Source organism: Bos indicus x Bos taurus, chromosome 13, assembly GCF_003369695.1.
Source record: "Bos indicus x Bos taurus breed Angus x Brahman F1 hybrid chromosome 13, Bos_hybrid_MaternalHap_v2.0, whole genome shotgun sequence".
Lineage (NCBI taxonomy): Eukaryota > Metazoa > Chordata > Mammalia > Artiodactyla > Bovidae > Bos > Bos indicus x Bos taurus.
Genome location: NC_040088.1, coordinates 71846549 through 71867641, shown reverse-complemented (window position 1 = coordinate 71867641; position 21093 = coordinate 71846549). Strand labels below are relative to the sequence as shown.

Genomic DNA, 21093 nt, shown 5'->3' with positions numbered 1-21093 from the left:
TGACTCATGTACACACATGTACACGTAAAGAACTGCCTACTGTGTGAGGCTCAGAGTACATTTTTTAACCAACAAGAGGGTAGATAATGCCCTTTGGTGGTCAGCAATGGATTAGTACTTCAAAGGACAGAAATACCGTTGCTTGATCCACAGTAGATTTCAATGGTCATAAGGGATCGGTGACTCCACCTTAGGGAGTCGAAAAGGTGAAGGAGGGGATGCAACGCCTTTCCCACCAGATGTGCACATCTCTCTTGAATCAACACTGTTGCTCCCTTTCATGTTCTTGTACGGACACGTTTGGGGCTTTCCAGGAGGCGCTAGTGGTAAAGAACCCACCTGCCAATACAGGAGACACGGGTTCGATCCCTGTGTCAGGAAGATCCCCTGGAGAAGGAAATGGTAACCCACTCCAGTATACTTGCCTGGAAAACCCCATGGAGAGAGGAGCGTGGTGGGCTACAGTCCATGGGGTCACAGAGACAGACACGATGGAGCCCGCGCATGAGCATGCACATGTCTTTGGAAAACCAGGAAGAAATTGGTGGAGATAAAAACCAAATCTTGCCTGAAAAGTGTGGTTGTGTTTTGCTGTCCACCCCCTGGAGCGTGCATGGTGCCCTCCAGAGACAGGAAGTGGGGTCGCAGGAGGGGCCAAAGGAAGACAGAAGGGGAACTGACTCTTTCTCTCTTGGCCTGGGTGCTAACGCCCAGCATTTGCCTTCCACCTGTTGAGTGAGAGATGATGGAAGCAAGCTGAGAACGAGGAAGGCAGATCCCCAGACAGACCCACATGGACTAGACAGAACCCCTGGGCTCTGGAGACGAAACTGCTGTGCATCCCTTGGAGGACAGAGCGTCTTGATTCGTAGAAGTTTCCCTGTTTGACCACTCCTTTGTAATACCCTAGCACTGGGTAGTCTCAGAAGTGCTGCAGGGAACCAGAGGAAGAGACACCAGGGAAGGCTGTTTGCCTGTGTCTGAGCCTGGGTGTAAAGGGACAGAAACAGGTGGTCACACTCCTCAGAATGAAACGCAGAGAAGGTGACTCGGGGCTGCAGGGGAGGCTGGGAGTCAGCTCCCTCTCTTTACAGGGTCTTTTCTTGGAACTAGCTTTGGGAGCAGGGACCTTGGCAAAATCCCTCTTTGTTTTAAGAGGCTGAAAGAAGCCGATGGTGGTTTACCTGCTGCGGCTATCACCAGTGAAAACGCACTGGGCATGCTTTAGAGCAGTGCTCCCTAACCTTTTTGGCACCTGGCACTGGTTTCATGGGAGACAAACATTCTATGGACTGGGGGTGGGGGGTGATTTGGGGAGGATTCAAGCGCATGTATCGTGCACGTTGTAATAATAAAACCATTTGTACAGGAAGCAATATGATACCCAAAAAGGCTTAGATTCTAAAGAGATCTAGATTTTAATCTCAGTTTTAGGCAGCTACTGAAACTTTCTGAGTCTCAGTTTCTGCATCAGTCAAATGGAGATTCAATACCTGGCCGATGGTACTGCTGTTAAGTCTGGAGACAAATGTGCATGGGAACAGGTATATGAGTGCCCAGCAGTGGACATGCTGCCACCATCATCATTATCCCACCTCCATCCTCCTCCTCCACACTATCCTCCTCACCATTACATCATCTTCATCCCCATCCTCCTCCTCACCATCAGCACCATCCTTCTGGTCATAACCATCATCATCACCACCATCCTCATCCTCAACAGCCTCCTCCTGCTCGGCCTCCTCAGCCTCACCACCACCACCATCATTATCATCTCCAAGTCCTTTCACGTGCATGGCTTACTTCTTGAACAACAGCCTCTAGGCTTCTGCTGAAGGAAATTCAATTTCTTCTTCCTGACATGTTACTCATTCTTAATACTCCCTTAAATTTATTGCCACTTTTCCAAATAAGAGCAATATACCTGGTAGAAGCCTCTTCCTTCTGATATCTTTTTATTTACTGGCATAAATCTTATGGTTCAGCATCAGTTTAAGAATCTACACTCACAAGGTATCAACAAGAACCTGAGCTAAGTCGAGCTCAGCTTTCTGCTCTCCACAAACGGAGAGACGAAAAGGGAAAGAGGTGCTCCCAGGAGGACAGACATTGTTTCCACGGAAATCACACAGTCACCATGCCTGAGTGCTGACAGCTACTCTGCCATCATAACGTTCTGATTATTCTAAATCTAGTTAGTACAATCACACTCATGCAGTCTCTGGAAAAATAAAAACAAATAGGAGATGTTACCTAAATGAGAAATCCCAAAGCATGGAGTATATCAGGAACATGGAGATATTCAGAATGACTGACAACTATTGACAATGTCAGATAAAAATCTAAGAGTCCTACTGGGAAACAGCATCGTCTTTGAACTTAACAAAAAGCACAATGCCCTCACAGAATGCTAGCCACTCAAATAATAAATATACGTAAATGGATGTCAGCTGTCAAATTTCTATAGGTAAAATAATAATAGCCATTGCTTCTCTTTCTCCTCTGGCCATTCCTGTGGCTACTGGTGGAACCTTCCCAAGTACTCTTGCATCCTCCCTAGGCTGGTACCCAGGTAAGCAGACACAGTATCCCATGGCTCTTGTTTTCCTCTCCAGTGGGGCCTAAATGATACAGTCATTTCGTTATGATTTACATTCTATTTTTCAAGTACAAAGTGAAATTTGAGCTGGCTAACAAGCCGTGTTTGAACAGTAAGGCTTCTGCATACAAAGTACATTTTCCACCATCATCTGAACCAGGGTTCTCAGAGGGCTTAATCTGCAGCTAATTCAACACTTGTGGAGTCACTAGCTTTGCATACTGAACACTGTGACCTGGGAGGCAAGTGGCTGGCCCCAGAAGGCTCCAGTCTCTCTTTGACACTATATATAGAGAACTAAACCTTCAGGATCCCCTCCCTGAGGAATTCTAGCTCAGCCCAAAGACCCTCTGTGGTTTCACAGGACAACTTTGCCTCCATAAAAAAGGTGGGATCCCTGGATTCTCTGCTCAAGGGAAAAAACTCCCAAGGGAGACACAGGAGAAAAAGCTTAGCGTGGACACCTTTCTAAATGACCCCACCATCTGAGCAAAAAGATGCCATCTATAAACCAGGAAAACAAGGCTGGTTCTTTTCCTGAGCGTCAAAGAATTGATGCTTCCGAACTGTGGTGCTGGAGAACACTCTTGAGAGTCCCATGAACAGCAGAGAGATCAAATCAGCCAATCTTGAAGGAAATAAACCCTGAATATGTTTTGGAAGGACTGATGCTGAAGCTGAAGCTCCAATACTTTGGCCACCTGATGCAAAGAGCTGACTCATGAGAAAAGACCCTGATGCTGGGAAAGATTGAGGGAAAGAGGAGAAGGGGGTGACAGAGGATGAGATGGTTGGATGGCATCAGCAACTTAATGGACATGAGTTTGAGCAAGCTCTGGGAGACACTGAAGGACAGGGAAGCCTGGCGTGCTGCAGTTCATGGGGGGTCACAGAGAGTTGGACATGACTGAGCAAACTGAACTGAAATGATGAACCAGGAAGCAGTTCCCAGCCTTCAGAACTCTTGAGAAATAAATTTCTGTCATTTATAAGCCACCCACCTCTGGTATTTTGTTACAACAGCTGAATGGACTAAGCCATCTGAGAATTTTAACAAGGTAGCATTGGTCAACAGGGTTTGAAAAATTAAAGGGAATCTACACTTTGAAAAGCCTATGATGTCTGGCAACTCAAATTAATTGGAGCTCTTTGGGAAAAGAGCATCAGTAGCACGGTTGGGCAGAAGCTGTGCTGTAAAGAGTTGCTAAGTGAGTTGAGGGAGGAAGTATAGCAGTCAAAGGAGGTAGGAACATGATTTAAAGTCTAGTCGGGGAAGAGGGCAAGAAGAAGGAAAGGAAAAAAAATGAGAAAAAAGGGGGGCATTCTGCAACCACTGGGAGTGATAGGGTGAACTCACTGTTCCAGAAGTCAGACCTTCAGAGGAGAAATCCTCCCGCTCTATGTTGACAATAGTACTAAGCGTTGGCTTCCTTTGTTGTTTAGTTGTTACTTCGTGTCTGACTCTTTGTGACCCCAGGGACTGTACCGTTATGGAGCTAAACAGAAAGATGTGCTCACAAAGGGATTTGCCTCCCAAGTGTTAATGTTCTAACGTGTGTGTACTCAGTGGTGTCCGGCTCTTTGTGACCCCATGGCTTGTAACCCACCAGGCTCCTCTGTCCATGGAATTCTCCAGGCAAGAATACTGGCGTGGGTAGCCATTTCTTCACAATCTTCCTGACTCAGGGACTGAACTCTCGTTTCTGCGTCTCCTGCACTGGCAGGTGGATTCTTTACTGCTGCGCCGCTAGAGAAGCCTAACGTTCTAGACGATACTCCTAATATTCAACCCAAGACAGGGATGCCACCTAAACTGCTACTCTGCCATCTTTTCAGGCCACCTCCCAGGGTCTGTGTCAAGGGGATCTGTCCTGGAGGGGCCCTGCCAGGATTAAACAAACACACACACACACACAACAACAAACACACCAGACATCCACAGTGAGGGAATCGGGGCTGGATGTATGGAATTACAATTCAAACCAACCCCCTCAACTGGAGGGAAGCACTGGTTTTAAAGAAACAGCCACATTATCCCTTGCTCTGCAGCAAGGAGACTCACTAGAAAGAACATCTAATGTTGAGTAACAGCTTCTTTCTGGAATTTTACTTTTATACCTAGAAAAAATTACATACTAATGTATAACAACTTGACATTGAGGAAAATTCTGTGGCTACTTGAACCGATGGGCTTATCCCTCCAACAGTACCTTTCCAGGGTGGTCAGCTCCTCAGCGGCCTCCACAGGGGCAACTGCAAAATGACCCACGTCCCTCAAACCCACTCTGATGTCCAGGACAGTATGAGACAAGCCACCTCTCCCTTTGTTTCTAGAACGCTGCAGAAAGGTACAGAGAGAGGGGTCAAACAGTGCAAGCAGGCACAGGACCGGAGCCTGGTGCTCAGCACGTCTCCCTCTCCTAAGCCACATGGGGAAGGTGGGCGGGTCTCTCAGACTATGACCCCTCCACAGCAGCACTTTCCATATTTCCCTAATCATTCCGCAGTCTGGAGCTGGCTTCTTCCTACTGCGCTTCTGAGAAGTAGTATCGTCAATCTGTTGCCAAGAAACTGGCACATAGGACAGGGTCCTCAAACACCCCCGAAACAGGAAGGAAATATTCCCAGAGGTTCATCTTTAACCCAGACTCTGAGTTCCTTTGCAGCAAATTGCAGGGAACCAGAGGCAGCTGTGGGCTGGACCCGAGAGCAATCGCAGCAGCCTGCAGCATTACTGCATCAGCACCCAGGAGGGGGAGGCAGAAAGAACAGCACAGATAACTGAAACCACCAGGGGAATTTCTGGAACCAGATCCCATATCTCACACTGGAATGTGGCCAGGGTACCAGGGCAGAACCTTCAGTCTCTGTAAACATACCACAGCACCTTTCAAAATGAGGAAAAACTGACCTTCCTGGAGGTCCAGGGTTAAGACCCTATGCTCCCAGTGCAAGGGGCATGACTGGGGAAGATCCTGCATGCCACATGGGATTAAAAAAAAAAAAAAAAAGCTACCTTTCCGATGAGTAGGAGTCATTTTCTTGCATTCTCCCAAGGGATGCTCTACGAGAGAACCAGTGTGGTGTGTGGATAGAGTTCTGGAGGAGGAGGCCAGAAACCATCGCTCTGGCTGCACACTCACATGAGCCTGTTCTGTGACCTTGGGCCACTCGCTTGACCTCTCTGACCTGTTGTTCCATCTGGAGGTCAAGACAACTGGACCAAAACCTCTAAGGTCCTCTTCCAGTTCTAATGCTCAGTGACTGCCATGTTAGGGGAAGAAGACAGCAAGAGAAACAAATAGTATCTGCTTTCACAGCTTAAGAGAAACAGTAAAGCTGATGTATTCCTGACAACTGCAATCACGCCGGGCATCAGCACCATGGTATGGCCTCCGCTGGATGAGGGAGCCGCCTCCCTGTGGCTGGCAGTGCGTCCTCCGCCAGCAGGGCCTCCGTGGGCTCCAACAGGGAGGCCGTACGCATGTGATGTGGCTTCTGGGAAGGCACCTTCTCCCGTTTCCACTGTCCAGCCAGACTGTCCCTCATACATGTAACGATGTAAACAGCAAACATTGAGCTCACACAACGTGCCAGACACTGTTATAAGCACTCTGTATGCATCAGTTCTTTAATCTCCATAACAACAATGTGAGGTAAGGACCAACATCTTCCTGATGATGGAGGCACAAAGTTGAAATCGTTTGCCCAAGCTCATTCAGCTTCTAGGGCTTCTCCGGTAGCTCAGTGGTAAAGAATCCGCCTGCCAAGGCAGGAGACGCGGGTTCGATCCTTGTGTTGGGAAGATTCGATCCCTTGGAGAGGGAACCAGCAACCCACTACAGTATTCTTGCCTGGGAAATCTCATGGACAGAGCAGATTGGCAGGCTACAGTCCACAGGGTGGGAAAGAGTTGGACACGACTTAGCGACCAAACAACCACCACCACCACAGCTTCTAAGTGGGGTAGTCAGGTGAAAACTCAGGCTGATTCTGAGGTCTTCACTAATATTTTACACTGTCCCTCTAACGGCAGTGTAAAACAGAGATAATTTCCTTTCACTATTAATGAGCACCCCTATGCAGTGGGCTGCGGTCAACATCAAGAGTATGTGGCCCTGTTTTAACAACATGGGAACACCAGACAGAGCAAATCATAATGGGAAAGACAGAGAGATCTGGGTCTGACTTCCTGCTCTATCTACTTATGAGGCCTCCGGAAATTTTTTAAATAAGTCCCAGCTCCTCAACTATAAAATGTGAATAATAATATCCACTTCAGAGATTTATAGTGAAGATTACATAAAACGAGGCTCCTAGAAGTCCCAGCTAGTTTTTAAATGATGACAAAGTAGAATATTTGTTTTTAAGATCTCAAAGGGTAGGTATGTATGGCTCTAGACTTCAGATTACAAGGTTGAGACAAAAGCTTGAATTCTGATTTTAGAGTTAATCAGTCTGTTAATTTAATCAATTGACATCTATTGCCTTTTTAAATCTATTGCTATTTCTTTCTACTTGTTGGGAGTCATAAGACTTTTTTTGGCTATTTGGCTTGTGAGATCTTAGTTCCCTGACCAGGGATCGAACCCAGGCTCTCAGCAATGAAAGCACGAAGTCCTAATCACTGGACCGTCAGGCAGGTCCCGGGAGTCATAAGACTTCTGATTCCCAAGGGCTGCATCTACAGTGAACAAAGTTCCCAAAGCAGTTTCCTAACAGAAGGGCAAGCTGGGGATCCTAAAAGATGGGGAACAGCTCCACAACGTCTCCCCAGCTCCATCTCATCCAAATTAGTCTCTGCACTTCAGTTTCTCCTTCCACAAAATGGGTACAATTTCTGCTCTGAGCTCTCCCACCAATTTATTCCACACTCTTACAATAGCATGATGAGAGTAGCAATGCCTAACATTTGCATAATCCCTAACACTGGAAGATTTTAACGTTTTAAAAAGGCTTCTCTTATGCCTTATGATCTTATTTAGGCACCCAGACAGCAGATTATTGACAGCCTTGAAGGTATATTGACTAAATTAAGCAAAAGGAAGTTTTTGCTCTTACGTGAAAAGATGTAAAAAAAAAAAAAAAAACTGAAATGTATTTAAAATGTGTATAAGTGTATATGTAAATATGTGTATCTACATATACATACATGTGTCCATATTTATGCACATATACACATATAAATGTGTACATTTAGCGTATCAGTTCAGTAACCTTCAACAAAAATGAAAACACCACATCCATCACACCACTGAACTTGTTTACAAATAAATATCCTTGACTGTTGGGATTCCTCAGTGAGACCTACCTCATGCCTGAATCATGTAGTCAACCTTATTTTTAAAATATGTATAAAAGAAAAATGTAAATAGATAAAAATGAATATTAAATCCCATTTACCAAATTCCATATATGTGTGTGTGTATACATATACATACACACGCTATTTTAGAAATTATTTCTTTCAGTGTATATATAAAAACTTCAGACCAGTCACCTAAGACTCTAATCTCAATCTTAGACTGACTTGGAGGACAAAAGTCAGTGATATGGCTTTCAAATGGTAACCGTTTAAACCACCCAAAGGATACCCTTGGACTTTAAATATGTAAAATAAAGTCTATTCACCAAACTTTATAGAGTTTAAACTATAATCAGTTTAAACTGATAATCAGTCATAAATAAAGCTTCACTAGAATCATTTATCCAAATAAACAATGATGCAACTATGTAGAAAATAGACATGACACAACCTAAAGTTTACCAGAAAAGAAACAGTGAACTTTTGGTGTATATTTATTTCTTTTTCTGTATTTGCCATCCTGGTTTTATCCCAGGATTCCTTGTACTTAAGTCTTTCAGGTTGCTAAGGATCCTCCAATATAAGCTTTTCTGATTTTTTTTTGAAATATCAGATAAGATATGTATGTATATATGTGTACACACACACACACACACACACTTATGTTGGAATCATTTAAATGAAATTTATATGAATCATTAGCTAAGTAAGTTGACTGGAGAAGAGAGAAAACACTTGCCAAGAGAATAATAATTTAGAGGAATTTAAACCACCAACTAATCCACACAAGGGTTGAACTGCCCAAGCACACAGTCAGATTAGATGACAGGGAGACAGCACATGGAAATAAGCATGCAAATCACTAACACTGTTTTTAAAAGTGTGATAAAACACAATGTTTCTTCAAATACTCTAAATATCTACAGAGTCATATATATATATAGTATAAAAGGTGGCAGGAACAGCCAGACTAGATTAAGTCAACTCTGTTGCTGTAGAAGAATCATCTTCCCCTCAAACCTGGCTCGTCTTCTAGAAGGCTCCCTGCCCCCACTGGCTGATGGAAAGCCCATGGAAATCAGCAGAGGTTTCTTCCCTGCTCTAGTCTCTACTGAGTCAGCACCTGCAGCCAGCGTTTCTAACCCTCCTTATCACCCAAATCCCCTCACCCACTCCTCCCCTCGATGCTCCCCACCTTGCTTTTAGTTCTGGGCTGGACTCTGGAAATCCATGGTCTTAGGAAGAGGACCTCACAGGCACAGTCAGGGGGGACAGAGGTAAGCCTGGTGCCGTGGGGGTCTCAGAGGGAAGGGCACCCCAGGGAGGGACAATCGGGGGAAACCCTGAAGAAGAGGGTGTCTCAAACTGAGGCTCAGCCCACTGAAGCAGAAAGGAAAGAGGAGAGGCAGGGGTCTGGATCATTTACGCAGGAGTCATCTGTGCCTTTTGGAGGAATGAACTTGAACTTGGAGGGTGGGGAGGTGAAAGCTGCTGATGTTAAAGTGGAGGGGAGGGTGCTGTTTACCAAGGAGTCTGGATCCCATCAAGCAAGTGACTTCACAGAATTAAGGTGGAGAGGGTCAACAGCAGATGTGCAATTAAAATCTCATGTGCATAGAACTGGAAGGAGGCATTAAGAAAGAGTCTGTCTGATCATGAGAGCCACACTTCACGTGGTACTTGGGAAGCAGAAAACGCACGCAGGGAGACACTCCAGAGGTTCATGGTCCCTGGAGAGATAAACCACCGTTCCTGGCCAGACTAGTCTGAATATCCCTGTTGCAGCAAGGAACACCACCAATTCTAGTCTCCTCCTATTCACAGCAATACCCAAGAAATTGATGGAACTCATAAAAATTCACTGCTCCTGGATCTCAAGTCAAATTTTTTAAATGTTCCTGGATTATCTGCCTTGGACAAAAAGCACCATGGGAAAGCCACTGGGAAGCATCACATGTATCCTCTTTTGGCTGTACAGTCACGTTGGCACGAGGCCAATTTTATTTCTTATACACATGCCTACCGTTAGGATGAAATAAACGATGACCAGCAAATAGTGGTTTGGACAAAGCTGAGTTTACAGTCAGATCCACAAGGCTAGAAGAAACGGAGAAGTGAAGTACAGAGTTAAAGAGGAGAAAGTGCACCAAATTTGACAAGATTCCAAGGTCGGTCTCCAGTAGGGCCAGATGGACTAGCGTTGGCTCTTACGTATGTTTGATGCTTTCATTAAGCCTGGAGTGAACAGGTCCAAGAAGGGCTGTGTCACCTTTCCAACGCGACTAGAGTCCTGCAGCTGATACACCCGCCTGTGCATGCTCCAAGCTTGACAAGATTGTGACTTTAATCATAGCCACATGGAACAAAAATAACCACCACCAAATAACCGAACCACATCCCTCACCCTGTTTTGTTGGAATTGCACAGTTTTTCCCAAATTAAGGGAACTTTCAGCAAAAGTTTTTCAGGGTAGTAAAGGGTTCCAGGATCATAACAGAGAGAGAGCCACCTCCCTATTTGTTATCACATGGCCTCCAGACATTCCGTTTCACACTTCCTACCTGTGTCCTTAATTCTGAGAGTATGTTTCCACAGGAAAGGTCGCTCCGTGCCGGAACACCATCTTCTAGGCAGATTAGATCCTTAAAAAGTTGTATTGGTGCCTGAGAAACTCAAGTATCAGCTTTACCACCTTGGCCATTTTCCGTCACTGGAGAAGTGGTTTTGTTCACTCTGAATCGATGAATTTCTATTAAAGTGTCTGTTTCTCTAACACACACAATAAACCGGCACTTGGCAGTGATTTAAAGAAGCAAACGGGCCAGCTTGCCGTCAGAACAAAGCTGCAGGAGCAGAAGCAAGCCAGATTTCAATGAGTTAATTTACAGAAAAGCCTTTCTCTGAAGGCTAATACTTAATTCAAAACCAGCTGTCTTCTCCTTTGGGGGCTCAAGCTGCTTGCCTTGCCTCTAGTTAGTCTGTGCCGAGAGAAACGTGTCTAGTCCAAGAGAGCCAGGGAATGAAGCTCCTATAAGGAGTGCTCAGGCCTCCGGAGCCTGGCTGTGGTGCTGACTCACGCTCTCCCAGGAAGACAGCCTCACCGCCCTGTCCGCGATCCATCCTTGACCTTGGCCATAGCAGATCCTGGGCTTTGGTGTCTGCTGCCTTCAGCAGCCCTGATTCCCTTTGAATGGCAGGCTTGCCAGTGAGAGTCCTGCTGACTTGACCAAGCCTTATGCCAGCCTCTCCAGTCTGGGAATGGCCATTACTGGCCCTACAACCCGGCCACCCTCAAACAGCCAGGTTCTCACTCCTGATTCCAGCTAGTGGCTGGTGCCTGCGCCCCACTGAGTGGGATAACAGGGTCGAGTCAATTCCCCTCCAAGGATGAAATCCAGCTCTTCAAGAGGGACCACATTTGAGTTGGCTCCACTAAACAAGCCCTCACACCTAAAGGAAGCATCATCTGGTAGGTGTGTGCATGCACACATACACGCATGTTTACATCTGGTGTGTGTGTGCATGCACATATATGCATGTTTACGTCTGGTGTGTGTGTGTTCGCGCGTGCATATGTGCATGTTTATGTCTGGTGTGTGTGTGCGTGTGTATGTGCACATATATGCATGTTTACACATTTCTCCATACTGCTGGGCACATGAAGAGCATCTTCATCCCCCCGGCAGGTGAGACCATGAGGCCAAAGCCTTTGAGCAGCTCTTCTCAACACTGACTTGGCTGCATGTAAGAGTCCTGAGACAGAGATGGGGTGCTTTTTAAAATTTCCCAGTAGCCACCATAACCTCCAATTCTATCTCAATTGGTCAGGCTGGAGCCTGGGCGTCAGGATGTTTGCAAAAGATTCCTGGGTGATTTTAAAGTGCCATCAGGGTTGAGAAACACTGATTTAGAGGGAAAAAGGCAGAGACCCTGAGCTGAGACTCCCCAGTGTATCCACGATGAAGTACTTGCAGTTTAAAAGCAATTCCTACCCAGGCGAGAATTCTCCCCCAGGAAAGATCATCTCTGCAGCCAATAAAGTAACCATTAGAACAGCATGGAATCCTGGGGCCATGTTTCATGAGTACAGTAACTCTTGAAACAGTCCAAGCCTTGGTAACCCCAACTATTAGGAAAAGGGTTACTCTGAAGACATCGGTTTTGCTTCTCTCGTCTCCTATATTCCATCTCTATGCATTCCCTTCATCCGTCATTTCAGTGCAGGCTGTTCGTATATTTTCCTTTCTACTTCTCCATAAATGCTTTATGTGTTGCCTTGAAATTAGATTTGAGCACTGCCTGCCCTCTAAGTAAATAATACCACGGAAACGATAAGCTCCATAATCCAGTGGTAACACTAACATTGTGATATTCCATAATGCAGAGAACACGCCCTTCACAGGACCTGAGCTAACCGTTCCTCCAGGGAAGGCTGGTGCTGAGCCATACAGACCCTGCCTCCTGCCGGTCAGACAGAATCCCTCGATGTCACATAGCAACTGCCTACCATGACGCCTGCCTCTTTTTATTCCCTCTGAGCTTGGTTTAACATCCACTTATCAAGTAGGAGATTCATTTTGGGACTATTTTCAGGGCAAGAATAGAGACATCCTTAAGGATATATTAGCTACATTACTTTAATCCAATGAAAAACATAAATCTCTCACCCTGCAATAAACTCAGCACAGAGGAGGGCAAGCAGTCTCCCAGATGGGCCTCCTTAGACGAAAAACAGCCTGAAAATATAACAATGACCAGGGTATATGACAGAATTTGGAATAATGCAGGCCTCTTTGGAACCCTATTTTCAAGGATTTAGTTACAGAGGACCAAAGGATTTTTTAACACATGGTTTCAGACAAATTTAACATTCAGCAAGCCCAGGTCACGGCTGGGCTTCAGATCTCCATCATCAACCTGCCATCCCCCAAGGCCAGCATGTCTGAATCAGAACTCACCACCTCCCTCCTGCTCCTGGATTTCTGATCTCAGTTAACAAGGTCATCATCCATCCACCCACCTAACCAATCAGAAGCCTGGAAGTTATCCTAGACTCAACTCTCCCCTCAACTGTCTCCCAACTCCTCCCCAATCTCTAAGTCCTGGAGATTCCATTTTGCCTCTTGCATCCCAGCGCATAGATCCGATTTTAATGCACTGCCGTGCCTCCAACGGCTGCCTAACTGCTTCCCCGTATAGTAAATCTTGCCCCACTTGCTTCGATCTGCGACAATAATCTTTACGAAACAATCCTGATCACGTTGCTCTTTCCATTAAAACACTTCAAGGCTCCCCGCTGTCTGTAGGATAAAGTGGGGATATACAGCATCCCATGATCCAACCTCCCCAACCTCAGGGCCCTCACATCTCACCTGGGACCCTCCGCCTGGTCCACTGGGCTCCGTGGAGTTCCCAGCACACCAGCTCGCCTCCCATCTCCTTTCCTCTGTTTACCCCGCCTCCTCCTGATTGGAATATCCCTCTGCCCTTCTTCCCTTAGCAAACTATACTCACTGTCTAGACGCACCTCCTCCAGGAAGCCTTCTCTCACACCCAACCCCAAAGGGAGAAATGGGAAGCCCCTATCTTAAATCCCTGGTAAGACGTCTCATACAGTATCTACAATGTCATTGCACTTACCTAGCTCCTGGAAGACAAGGATTGTATCTTGGATTTTCAATCTCAGCACCTAGCAGTGCCAACTGATGCACAGGAATTTCATAAACATCAGTGAAATGAATGAATGCTTCAATGGTGGCTCTTGATAGCAGTTCCAAAACTATCTTTTCTACAACTAATATATTATACTTTGCTTTCGACTGCTTATGACATGTGACAGCCTCTTATTCTACTTGTAAATCATTCACAGGGACCAAAACCCATATAGGAGATATAGCCCATTTTATCCCCTGAGAAATCACTGGTTTTCCATTCCTGAAAGAAGGGTCACACTTCAAGGCACCCCAGTAGCAGAGACTGAGAACTATCAAAATAAGTGATTCCCAATCCCTGGTCCTCCCTTGCTTGAACCGCCCTCTTGCTGGAAGTGCGTATCATTTGAGGGAGCCACAGGGTGGAGGCACTACTTACGGCAGAAAGACCAAGACACGAGCCAAGACTGGTTTATGAAGTTTGCATCTGCTGCCCTTACCCAAGGAGACAGAAAATATCACCAAAAATAAAACCTGACCTCCTTGGTTTTGTGGCTTCTAAGCTCATGAGGGAGACACCCAAAATAAAGGCACCCATCGCTGATTCAGCAACAGGCAGCCCTTGTGCCCAAGGCAGAACCTCTGGAAGGCTCTGAGCCCACCCAGATTTCCATCTAAAATGTCAAATATCTGCAACGTGGCTGCAACTTAATACACAGCCAAATCCCTCTTCTCTGGGCGCTGATTTCACATTGGAAAATGGGCAATTTAAATAAGTGTTTCATTAACATTGTGTTTTCCTGCTTGATGCTAATGTACGTAGAGAAATTTGTTTTCCCAAATTCTTTGCCACAGAATTATTTCATGCAGTCCTCACAGGAAAACATGAAACTCTTCAGGTCTCTAAGAGACCAAACAAATAAGAGAAAACGCTTGTAATAAAAAGTACTATCGAGATCCATTTGTTCCAGAACACACGTCACATATGCTGAAAGGACAGGAAGATCCTGACCACCTCGGTGGCGCTGGGCTTGTACTGATGGCAACAAAGCATCGTTCAGTGGGCACAGTTTGTCCCCAAGACACACAAGTGGGAGAGTTTATTCAGCAAAACCCAGACAGTGTGACACTTTGAGACCCAGTAAGGCTTGTTCCCATTCTGTTTCACTTATCTGTACAGGGATTCTTGCTCTGTGCTGATTCCAAATCCCCCAAATTTCAAGGATACTTCTAGCATCTTTTGCTAATAGGAGAGCTTAAAAACTTCATAGCACAATGCTTGGTTACACTCCACTCACACAAAAGCAGGTCTCATATAAAAGTTTGTTTCCTCAAACCTTGGGAGACACGGGGGGAATGGCTTGACCATGAAAATGAGGGGAGAGGCCTGGACACCATGCTAATGGGAGACCATCTTTTGGGAGGATTCAACCACATCAGAACGGTTCTCGGCACCTTTGATCTGGAGGCATTACTCTGACTTAGTTCTGAGATGCTGGGATAGGGCTTCCCAGGTGGCACTAATGGCAAAGAACCCACTTGCCAACGCAGGAGACATAAGAGACCTGGGTTCGATCCCTGGGTCGGGAAGATCCTCTGAAGAAGGGAAAGGCAACCCACTCCAGTATTCTTGCCTGGAGAATTCCATGGACAGAGGAGCCTGGAAGGCTACAGTCCATGGGGTCACAAAGAGTTGGATACAACTGAAGCAACTTAGCACACATGTAAGAAATATACATTTGGTCACTGAGTTGACCAAAATATATTTCTCATATATACATTTGGTCTTGTCCACAGGTCCCAACTTCAGCTCATAAAACTCTTGGAATTTCCTAAGTGTGAGACAAAGGTGCCTTTGTTATGTGAACGAGGTGACTTTTAGAAGCACCAGGCTGGAGGCTATGTGTGTGTGTGTGTGTTAGTCACTCAGTCGTGTCTGACTCTTTGCAACCTCATGGACGGTAGCCAGCGAGGCTTCTCTGTCCATGGAATTCTCCAGGCAAGAATACTGGAGTGCGTTGACTTTCCCTTCTCCAGGGGATCTTTCCAACCCAGCAATCAAACCTGGGTCTCCCGGATCGCAGACAGAATCCTTACCATCTGAGCCACCAGGGAAGCCCAGGCCGGAGGCTAGCTGCCAGGAGAACCAACCATGTGACTAGAGGGTTGGGGCTTTCATCCCATCCCCCAGATTTCCAGGGAGAGGAGAGGGGCTGGAGGTTGAATCAGTCACCAATGGCCGATGATTTTATCAATCACAACTATATAATGAAGCCTCCATAAAAGCCCTAAAGGACAAGTTTTTGTCCCTTTTTGGAGCGCTTCCACACTGGGGAACCAGAATGCTTCTGTGTGCCACCCTGGCCTCACGCTTCAGGAGGACAGAAGCCTCTTTGTTTGGGACCCTGCCGTGTGTATCTCTTCATCTGGTTCTTGGTTCACATCCTTTAAGATCCTTTCATAATAATTCGGCCGTTCAGTGAGTAAACAGGTTTTCCTGAGTTCCGCGAGCCATTCTAGCAAACTGATCAATGCCCAGGAAGGGGTCGTGGGAGCCTCTGATTTGCAGTCAGTCAGAAGTACAGGTAACACGCAAGCTTCAGACAGCAGCCTGACGGGGGGTGGTCTTGTGGGACTGAGCCCTTCACCTGCGGGATCGGACTCTGTCTCCAGGTGGACAGTGTCAGAATTGAGTTGAACTCTTGGACACCCTGATGGCAACAGAACTGCTTGCTGGTGAGGGAAAAGCCATGCATGTTGGAACTGGGTCCAGAAACCCCATCCAGGTTCTATTACGTGGGGAGCAAAACCAAACTCAGTGAAGAGGTAAAGCAGGTACCCAGTGAGCTCTGGAACTTGCTGGGTGCCAGGTGCCAGGTGAGTGGCAAGAGCAAGAGGCCCACCAAAGACTGGAAATCACACTGGTGGGGCTGACCTCCCGGGCTGTGCCACATCTGAGCTGCAAGGCAAGGGACAAGTGACTTTCATCTCTGAGCTTCACCTCCTTCTTACAAAATAAAGCACCAACAACAAGAAATCAATAATAGTACTGGGCACAGTGGCAGCTGCCCTTTCACTGACCACGTACTCTGCAGCAGGCACTGCACAGATACTTGCTAAGCAACATCTCACTTAATCCTGAGAACACCCAGGGGATGTTATTAACTCCAGTTTATGGAGGAGGTGCAGAGCTCAGAAACAGCCCAAGGTCACCTAGCTGGAGGGAGTGGCGGGGTCTCAGTTCAAATCCAAGTCCATCTGACTGCTCTGTTCTTTGGAAAGAATAATGACCTCAAATGACTGCCACAAACATTAGGAGATGAAATACAGTATGGAAAGTGCTCTGGACGCCCCATATAAACAGCAATCAGGATTAACAAGCCCACTCCTCACTGCAGGTCAGCGTCCTGGTCGCCCTCTCTAGCCACTGAGCATGCGGCTCCCTGTAGCCTCCTCCTTCCCTTGCATCAGAGACCCCATCATCTTAGCATGACCCCCGGTGAGGGGGTGGGGAGGCTGTCCTCCTGCACTCACTTTCTCAGGACGGCGATCTCATTCTCAATGCTGCTTTCTTTGCCCTTCAGCGCCTTCTTGGGGATACACTTGACCGCAAAGAGTTTTCCAGTTGCCTTCTCTTCAGCTAAGACCACTTCCGAAAATGCCCCACTGTGAACAAAGAGGGAGAAAAAGAAGCAGATTAGATTGAGAAGATCTGGGGACTCCTGACAGGTCCTTTGATCCCACTTCCAAAATCAAGAGTAATAGCAACAATAAAAATGATCCCTGGTGATTTTTTTTTAATCCAACCAAACGTCTTTATGCAAAGAGTAAACAGAGGCAAGGGTGACCGCTTGCAAAGGGACACGGGGATGTCCACGTGGGTGTGGCCACCTCCCCCTGTCACCTCCCACTCTGAGAACAACCAAGCAGTGATAACTCAGGAGTTACAGGAATGCTCCAGGAAGGTTCCTGCAGAAAAGATTGCACCCATCTGAAGCTGTCGGCACCCCCAACCCCAAGCAGACAAGAGGGTAATATTCAAATGTCTACATTCCTCCCAGGCCCTTTCAGTCCCAAGAAAATTTCAGAGCACTTCGCAAACCTGTAATTAATTCTCACAGATAGGTAAAAGTGTAATTAATGTGTACAATGTGTGGTATTGACACGGGTTAATTAATTGGTAGGGCTGTGCATGGCTGCAGTGAGCAGCTTATTTCTCTTTTAAGTCAAACAAACAAAAACAAACATGATGCCCTGAGTCAGGGAGACTTTCCTGCCTGAAAACATAAATCTTTCTCTGTGAGGTCAGAGCCCCAAACTGAAAATGTAACCAGAACATTCAGGCCCAGAGATTACCTATCTCCTGAGAGGTGGTCCATGAGCCCCAGAGGCTGCCTTGTCCCTCCACCTGCCACCTTCTCTATCTCCAGCAGAAAACCTCTGGGTGCCACTCTCGGGAGGGGACACAACTTCCCTAATGACTCAAACAAAAACAGACACCTTCATTGTCTGCTGCAGATCTCAGTAACCTGGGTTTTGTGCAGGCCACAGAAAGTCACTGAGTCATTCTTGGTCTCCAGACTTTCAGGGGCAACTCCTATTTCCTTTGAGAAACACTAAACACAGCTGCTAAACAATTATGATCAGAGACAAGCTCTCCTGCATCAAAAGAAGCTACTAGAAGGACCAATGTCATCCCAACACTGGTGCTTAGGGCCTTTGTTCTTCAGTCAACGTCAAAGAGATGCCTAAGCAATGGATGAATGGATAAAGAAGATGGGGTACATATACACAGTGGAACACTACTCAGCCACAGAAAAGAGCAAAATAATGCCATTTGCAGCTACACAGATGGACCTAGAGATCATCATACTGAGTGAAGCAAGTCAGACAGAGAAAGACTCACATCACGTGATACTGCTTAGTGTGAAATCTGAAAAAAATGCACAAATGAACCTATTTACAAAAGAGAAAGAGTCACAGATGTAGAAAACTTGTGGTTACCAAGGGGGAAAAGGGGGCATGGGGAAAAACTGGCAGATTGGGACTGACACATATACACGACTATATATAAAACAGATAATACAGACCTTCTGCACAACACAGGGAACTCTACTCAATACTCCGTAATGGCCTTTATGGGAAAAGAATCCCAGAAGAGTGTATACAGGTATATGCTTAACTGATTCACTCTGCTGTGTACCTGAAATTAACACAACACTGTAAACCAACTAAACTCCAATAAAAATTAATTTAAAGAAACAACAACAGATGCCTAAGCAAGAGCGGACTTTTCTCTCCCCATCCTGTGCCACCTGACAGGGCTAGGCATCTGTCCCGGAGCAAAGACAGACTGATAGACAGATTTTAAGTCCTTTCCAGTGGGAGGAATTCACCACTCAGTGCAATTAACTGTGAGTCTTCGGGGCAAGTGCTCCTCCTGAACCCCAACTCTTGAGAGAGCAGTCTGTCTTCAAGGCCTGCATCTAATTATAGAAAGCCAAGAGACAGAAGATAGGCAGTCCACGGAAGAACCAAGTGCAATATGTCAGAGCAAAGATCTGCCCACGGTCACGGGCCAAGTCACAGTCTGCCCCACCCTCCACATGCCTGGCATATGCAGACACCGTCTCGACTCCGCCAGAATAGCAATTAGGAAACGGAAATACATAAAACCCAGGGCAGATTTATCAGAGTGATATATGGTATTAGACATTCCCAGTGGCATTTGGTCACTGCCAATGGCTTTCATCCAAAAAAGCCAATTCATAACAACTTGAGGGACTCCTCCACCCAGCAGCTGCTCTTCCTGCTCGTGTGTGCCTGGGGATGAACTGAGGTGAATTCTCCCAGTGAGGGTTCCTAGGCAGAAGGAATGTGAAGGGTTACGGACTCGCTCCCGGGGAAAGGGGGGATGGGAGGGATTGGGATTGACACAAATATACTACTGATGCTATATATAAAGCAGATAGCTAAGGGGAACCTGCTGTGCAGCACAGCGAACTCTTCTCGGTGCTCTGTGGTAGCCTAAATGGGGAGGAAATTCAAAACAGAGGGGATGTATGTATACATATGTGTGCTAAGTCACTTCTGTCATGTCCGACTCTGCAACCCCATGGACTATAGCCTGCCAGGCTCCTCTGTCCACGGAATTCTCCAGGAAAGAATACTGAAGTGAGTTGCCATGCCCTCCTCCAGGGGATCTTCCCGACTCAGGGATGGAACCCGTGTCTCTTAGGTCTCCAGCTTGGGCAGGCGGGTTCTTTACCACTAGCGCCACCTGGGAAGCCCATGTATATGTATAGCTGTACAGCCGAAACTAACACAGCTTGGTAAAGGAACTCGAATAAAAATTGATTCTTAAAAAATGGTTATGTTGGAAAAATTTGATAAGCCTTTTCACTCATTACCTCTCTAAAGGAGAAAGAAGTTATATGAATAACTGGAGGCACTGGATGTTATGTACCACTTGACATTTACAAAGTGCTTTGGCCCATTTCAATGAATCCAATTCATACGGCAACCCAAGAAGTACACAGGAAGTTACTGTCCTCTGTTTTGCAGAGGAAGATACTGAGGCCCAGGTGATAAGGGTCAAAAAGGAAAACGCAGGTTTCCTAACCTTTCCCAGGTCCTTTTCAAGACACTCTGCTAGGCTGCTAGCAGGGAGCCTGCCCCACAAGAGGGGAGGGTCAGACACTGCCTTTCGGTGAGCTGTCTCCTGTCCTCCCGCCCCGAGGGTGCAAACCCACCTCACGGCCTCGCTGAGCCAAATGGTGTGCATCTATCCAGCTTTAAGCTTTCCAAAGACCGAGCTCACTGGTCTTCAGGGGATATAAGATAAGTATAAATTGCTATTGTTCCTACAATAAACATAAATCACTGGAAGACACTTTCCCATTCCAAGAAAGCTAATTAAAAATATCAGAAGCAGAAACTCCTGAATGAAGAGTGGGGGCACTTTCAGTGTAATTACACAACAAAGTCAGGCATGTGTCTGCTTGTGTGCAGTAGGGGGGAAGGAGAGGGAGACAGGTAGAGAGAGGAAGGCTGGAAAGGGGCTGGTCACAGGAAGGAAGACAGCAAGAAAAATGATCTGAGAGCCAGAAAGTCTCCAGACAACCCAGGGAAATAAATTCCTAAGAACGCAAGTAGGGACTGAGAGTTACCAAGTTATACAAAATACAGGGAGGTCAGAGCAGGTCATGCTCCACAGCTGTAAGATACAAGTGCTGGGCATTTCATACTGGGCGGGAGAGCCTTCCAGCCAGACTGAGCCACACCTGAAGCTTGAACTGGCGGTCTGTGCGGGGGCCGCTCCTGGCTGGCACCCCCTTGTCCTCCCTCCATAATCTGACTCCTCCTTTTGTCACCCTTGACTAGAACCAGGAGCGCTGGCCACTGGGAGGTGGCAAGGGTCGACCAAGTGCTAACCCAGGGCTCTCCTGCTGCTCATCCTATTGGTCTCTTGTGTGACCTCTGACGGCGGTAGCCTCCTTCCTAAAACTCCCTCCTTCCTGGTTCTATGACAGCTCTCT

General features: G+C 46.5%; 1 protein-coding gene across 2 annotated transcripts in view; it reads right to left on the bottom strand.

Annotated features, from left to right (window-relative positions):
- The window catches only part of CAMK1D (calcium/calmodulin dependent protein kinase ID), a 393969-nt gene that overhangs the window by 217030 nt on the left and 155846 nt on the right, over nucleotides 1-21093 (bottom strand). For both annotated transcript variants that reach the window (XM_027560232.1, XM_027560233.1), the window contains exon 2: nucleotides 17090-17221. In XM_027560232.1, coding sequence (XP_027416033.1) covers nucleotides 17090-17221 — 132 coding nt within the window. The remainder of the gene's footprint in view (nucleotides 1-17089; nucleotides 17222-21093) is intronic.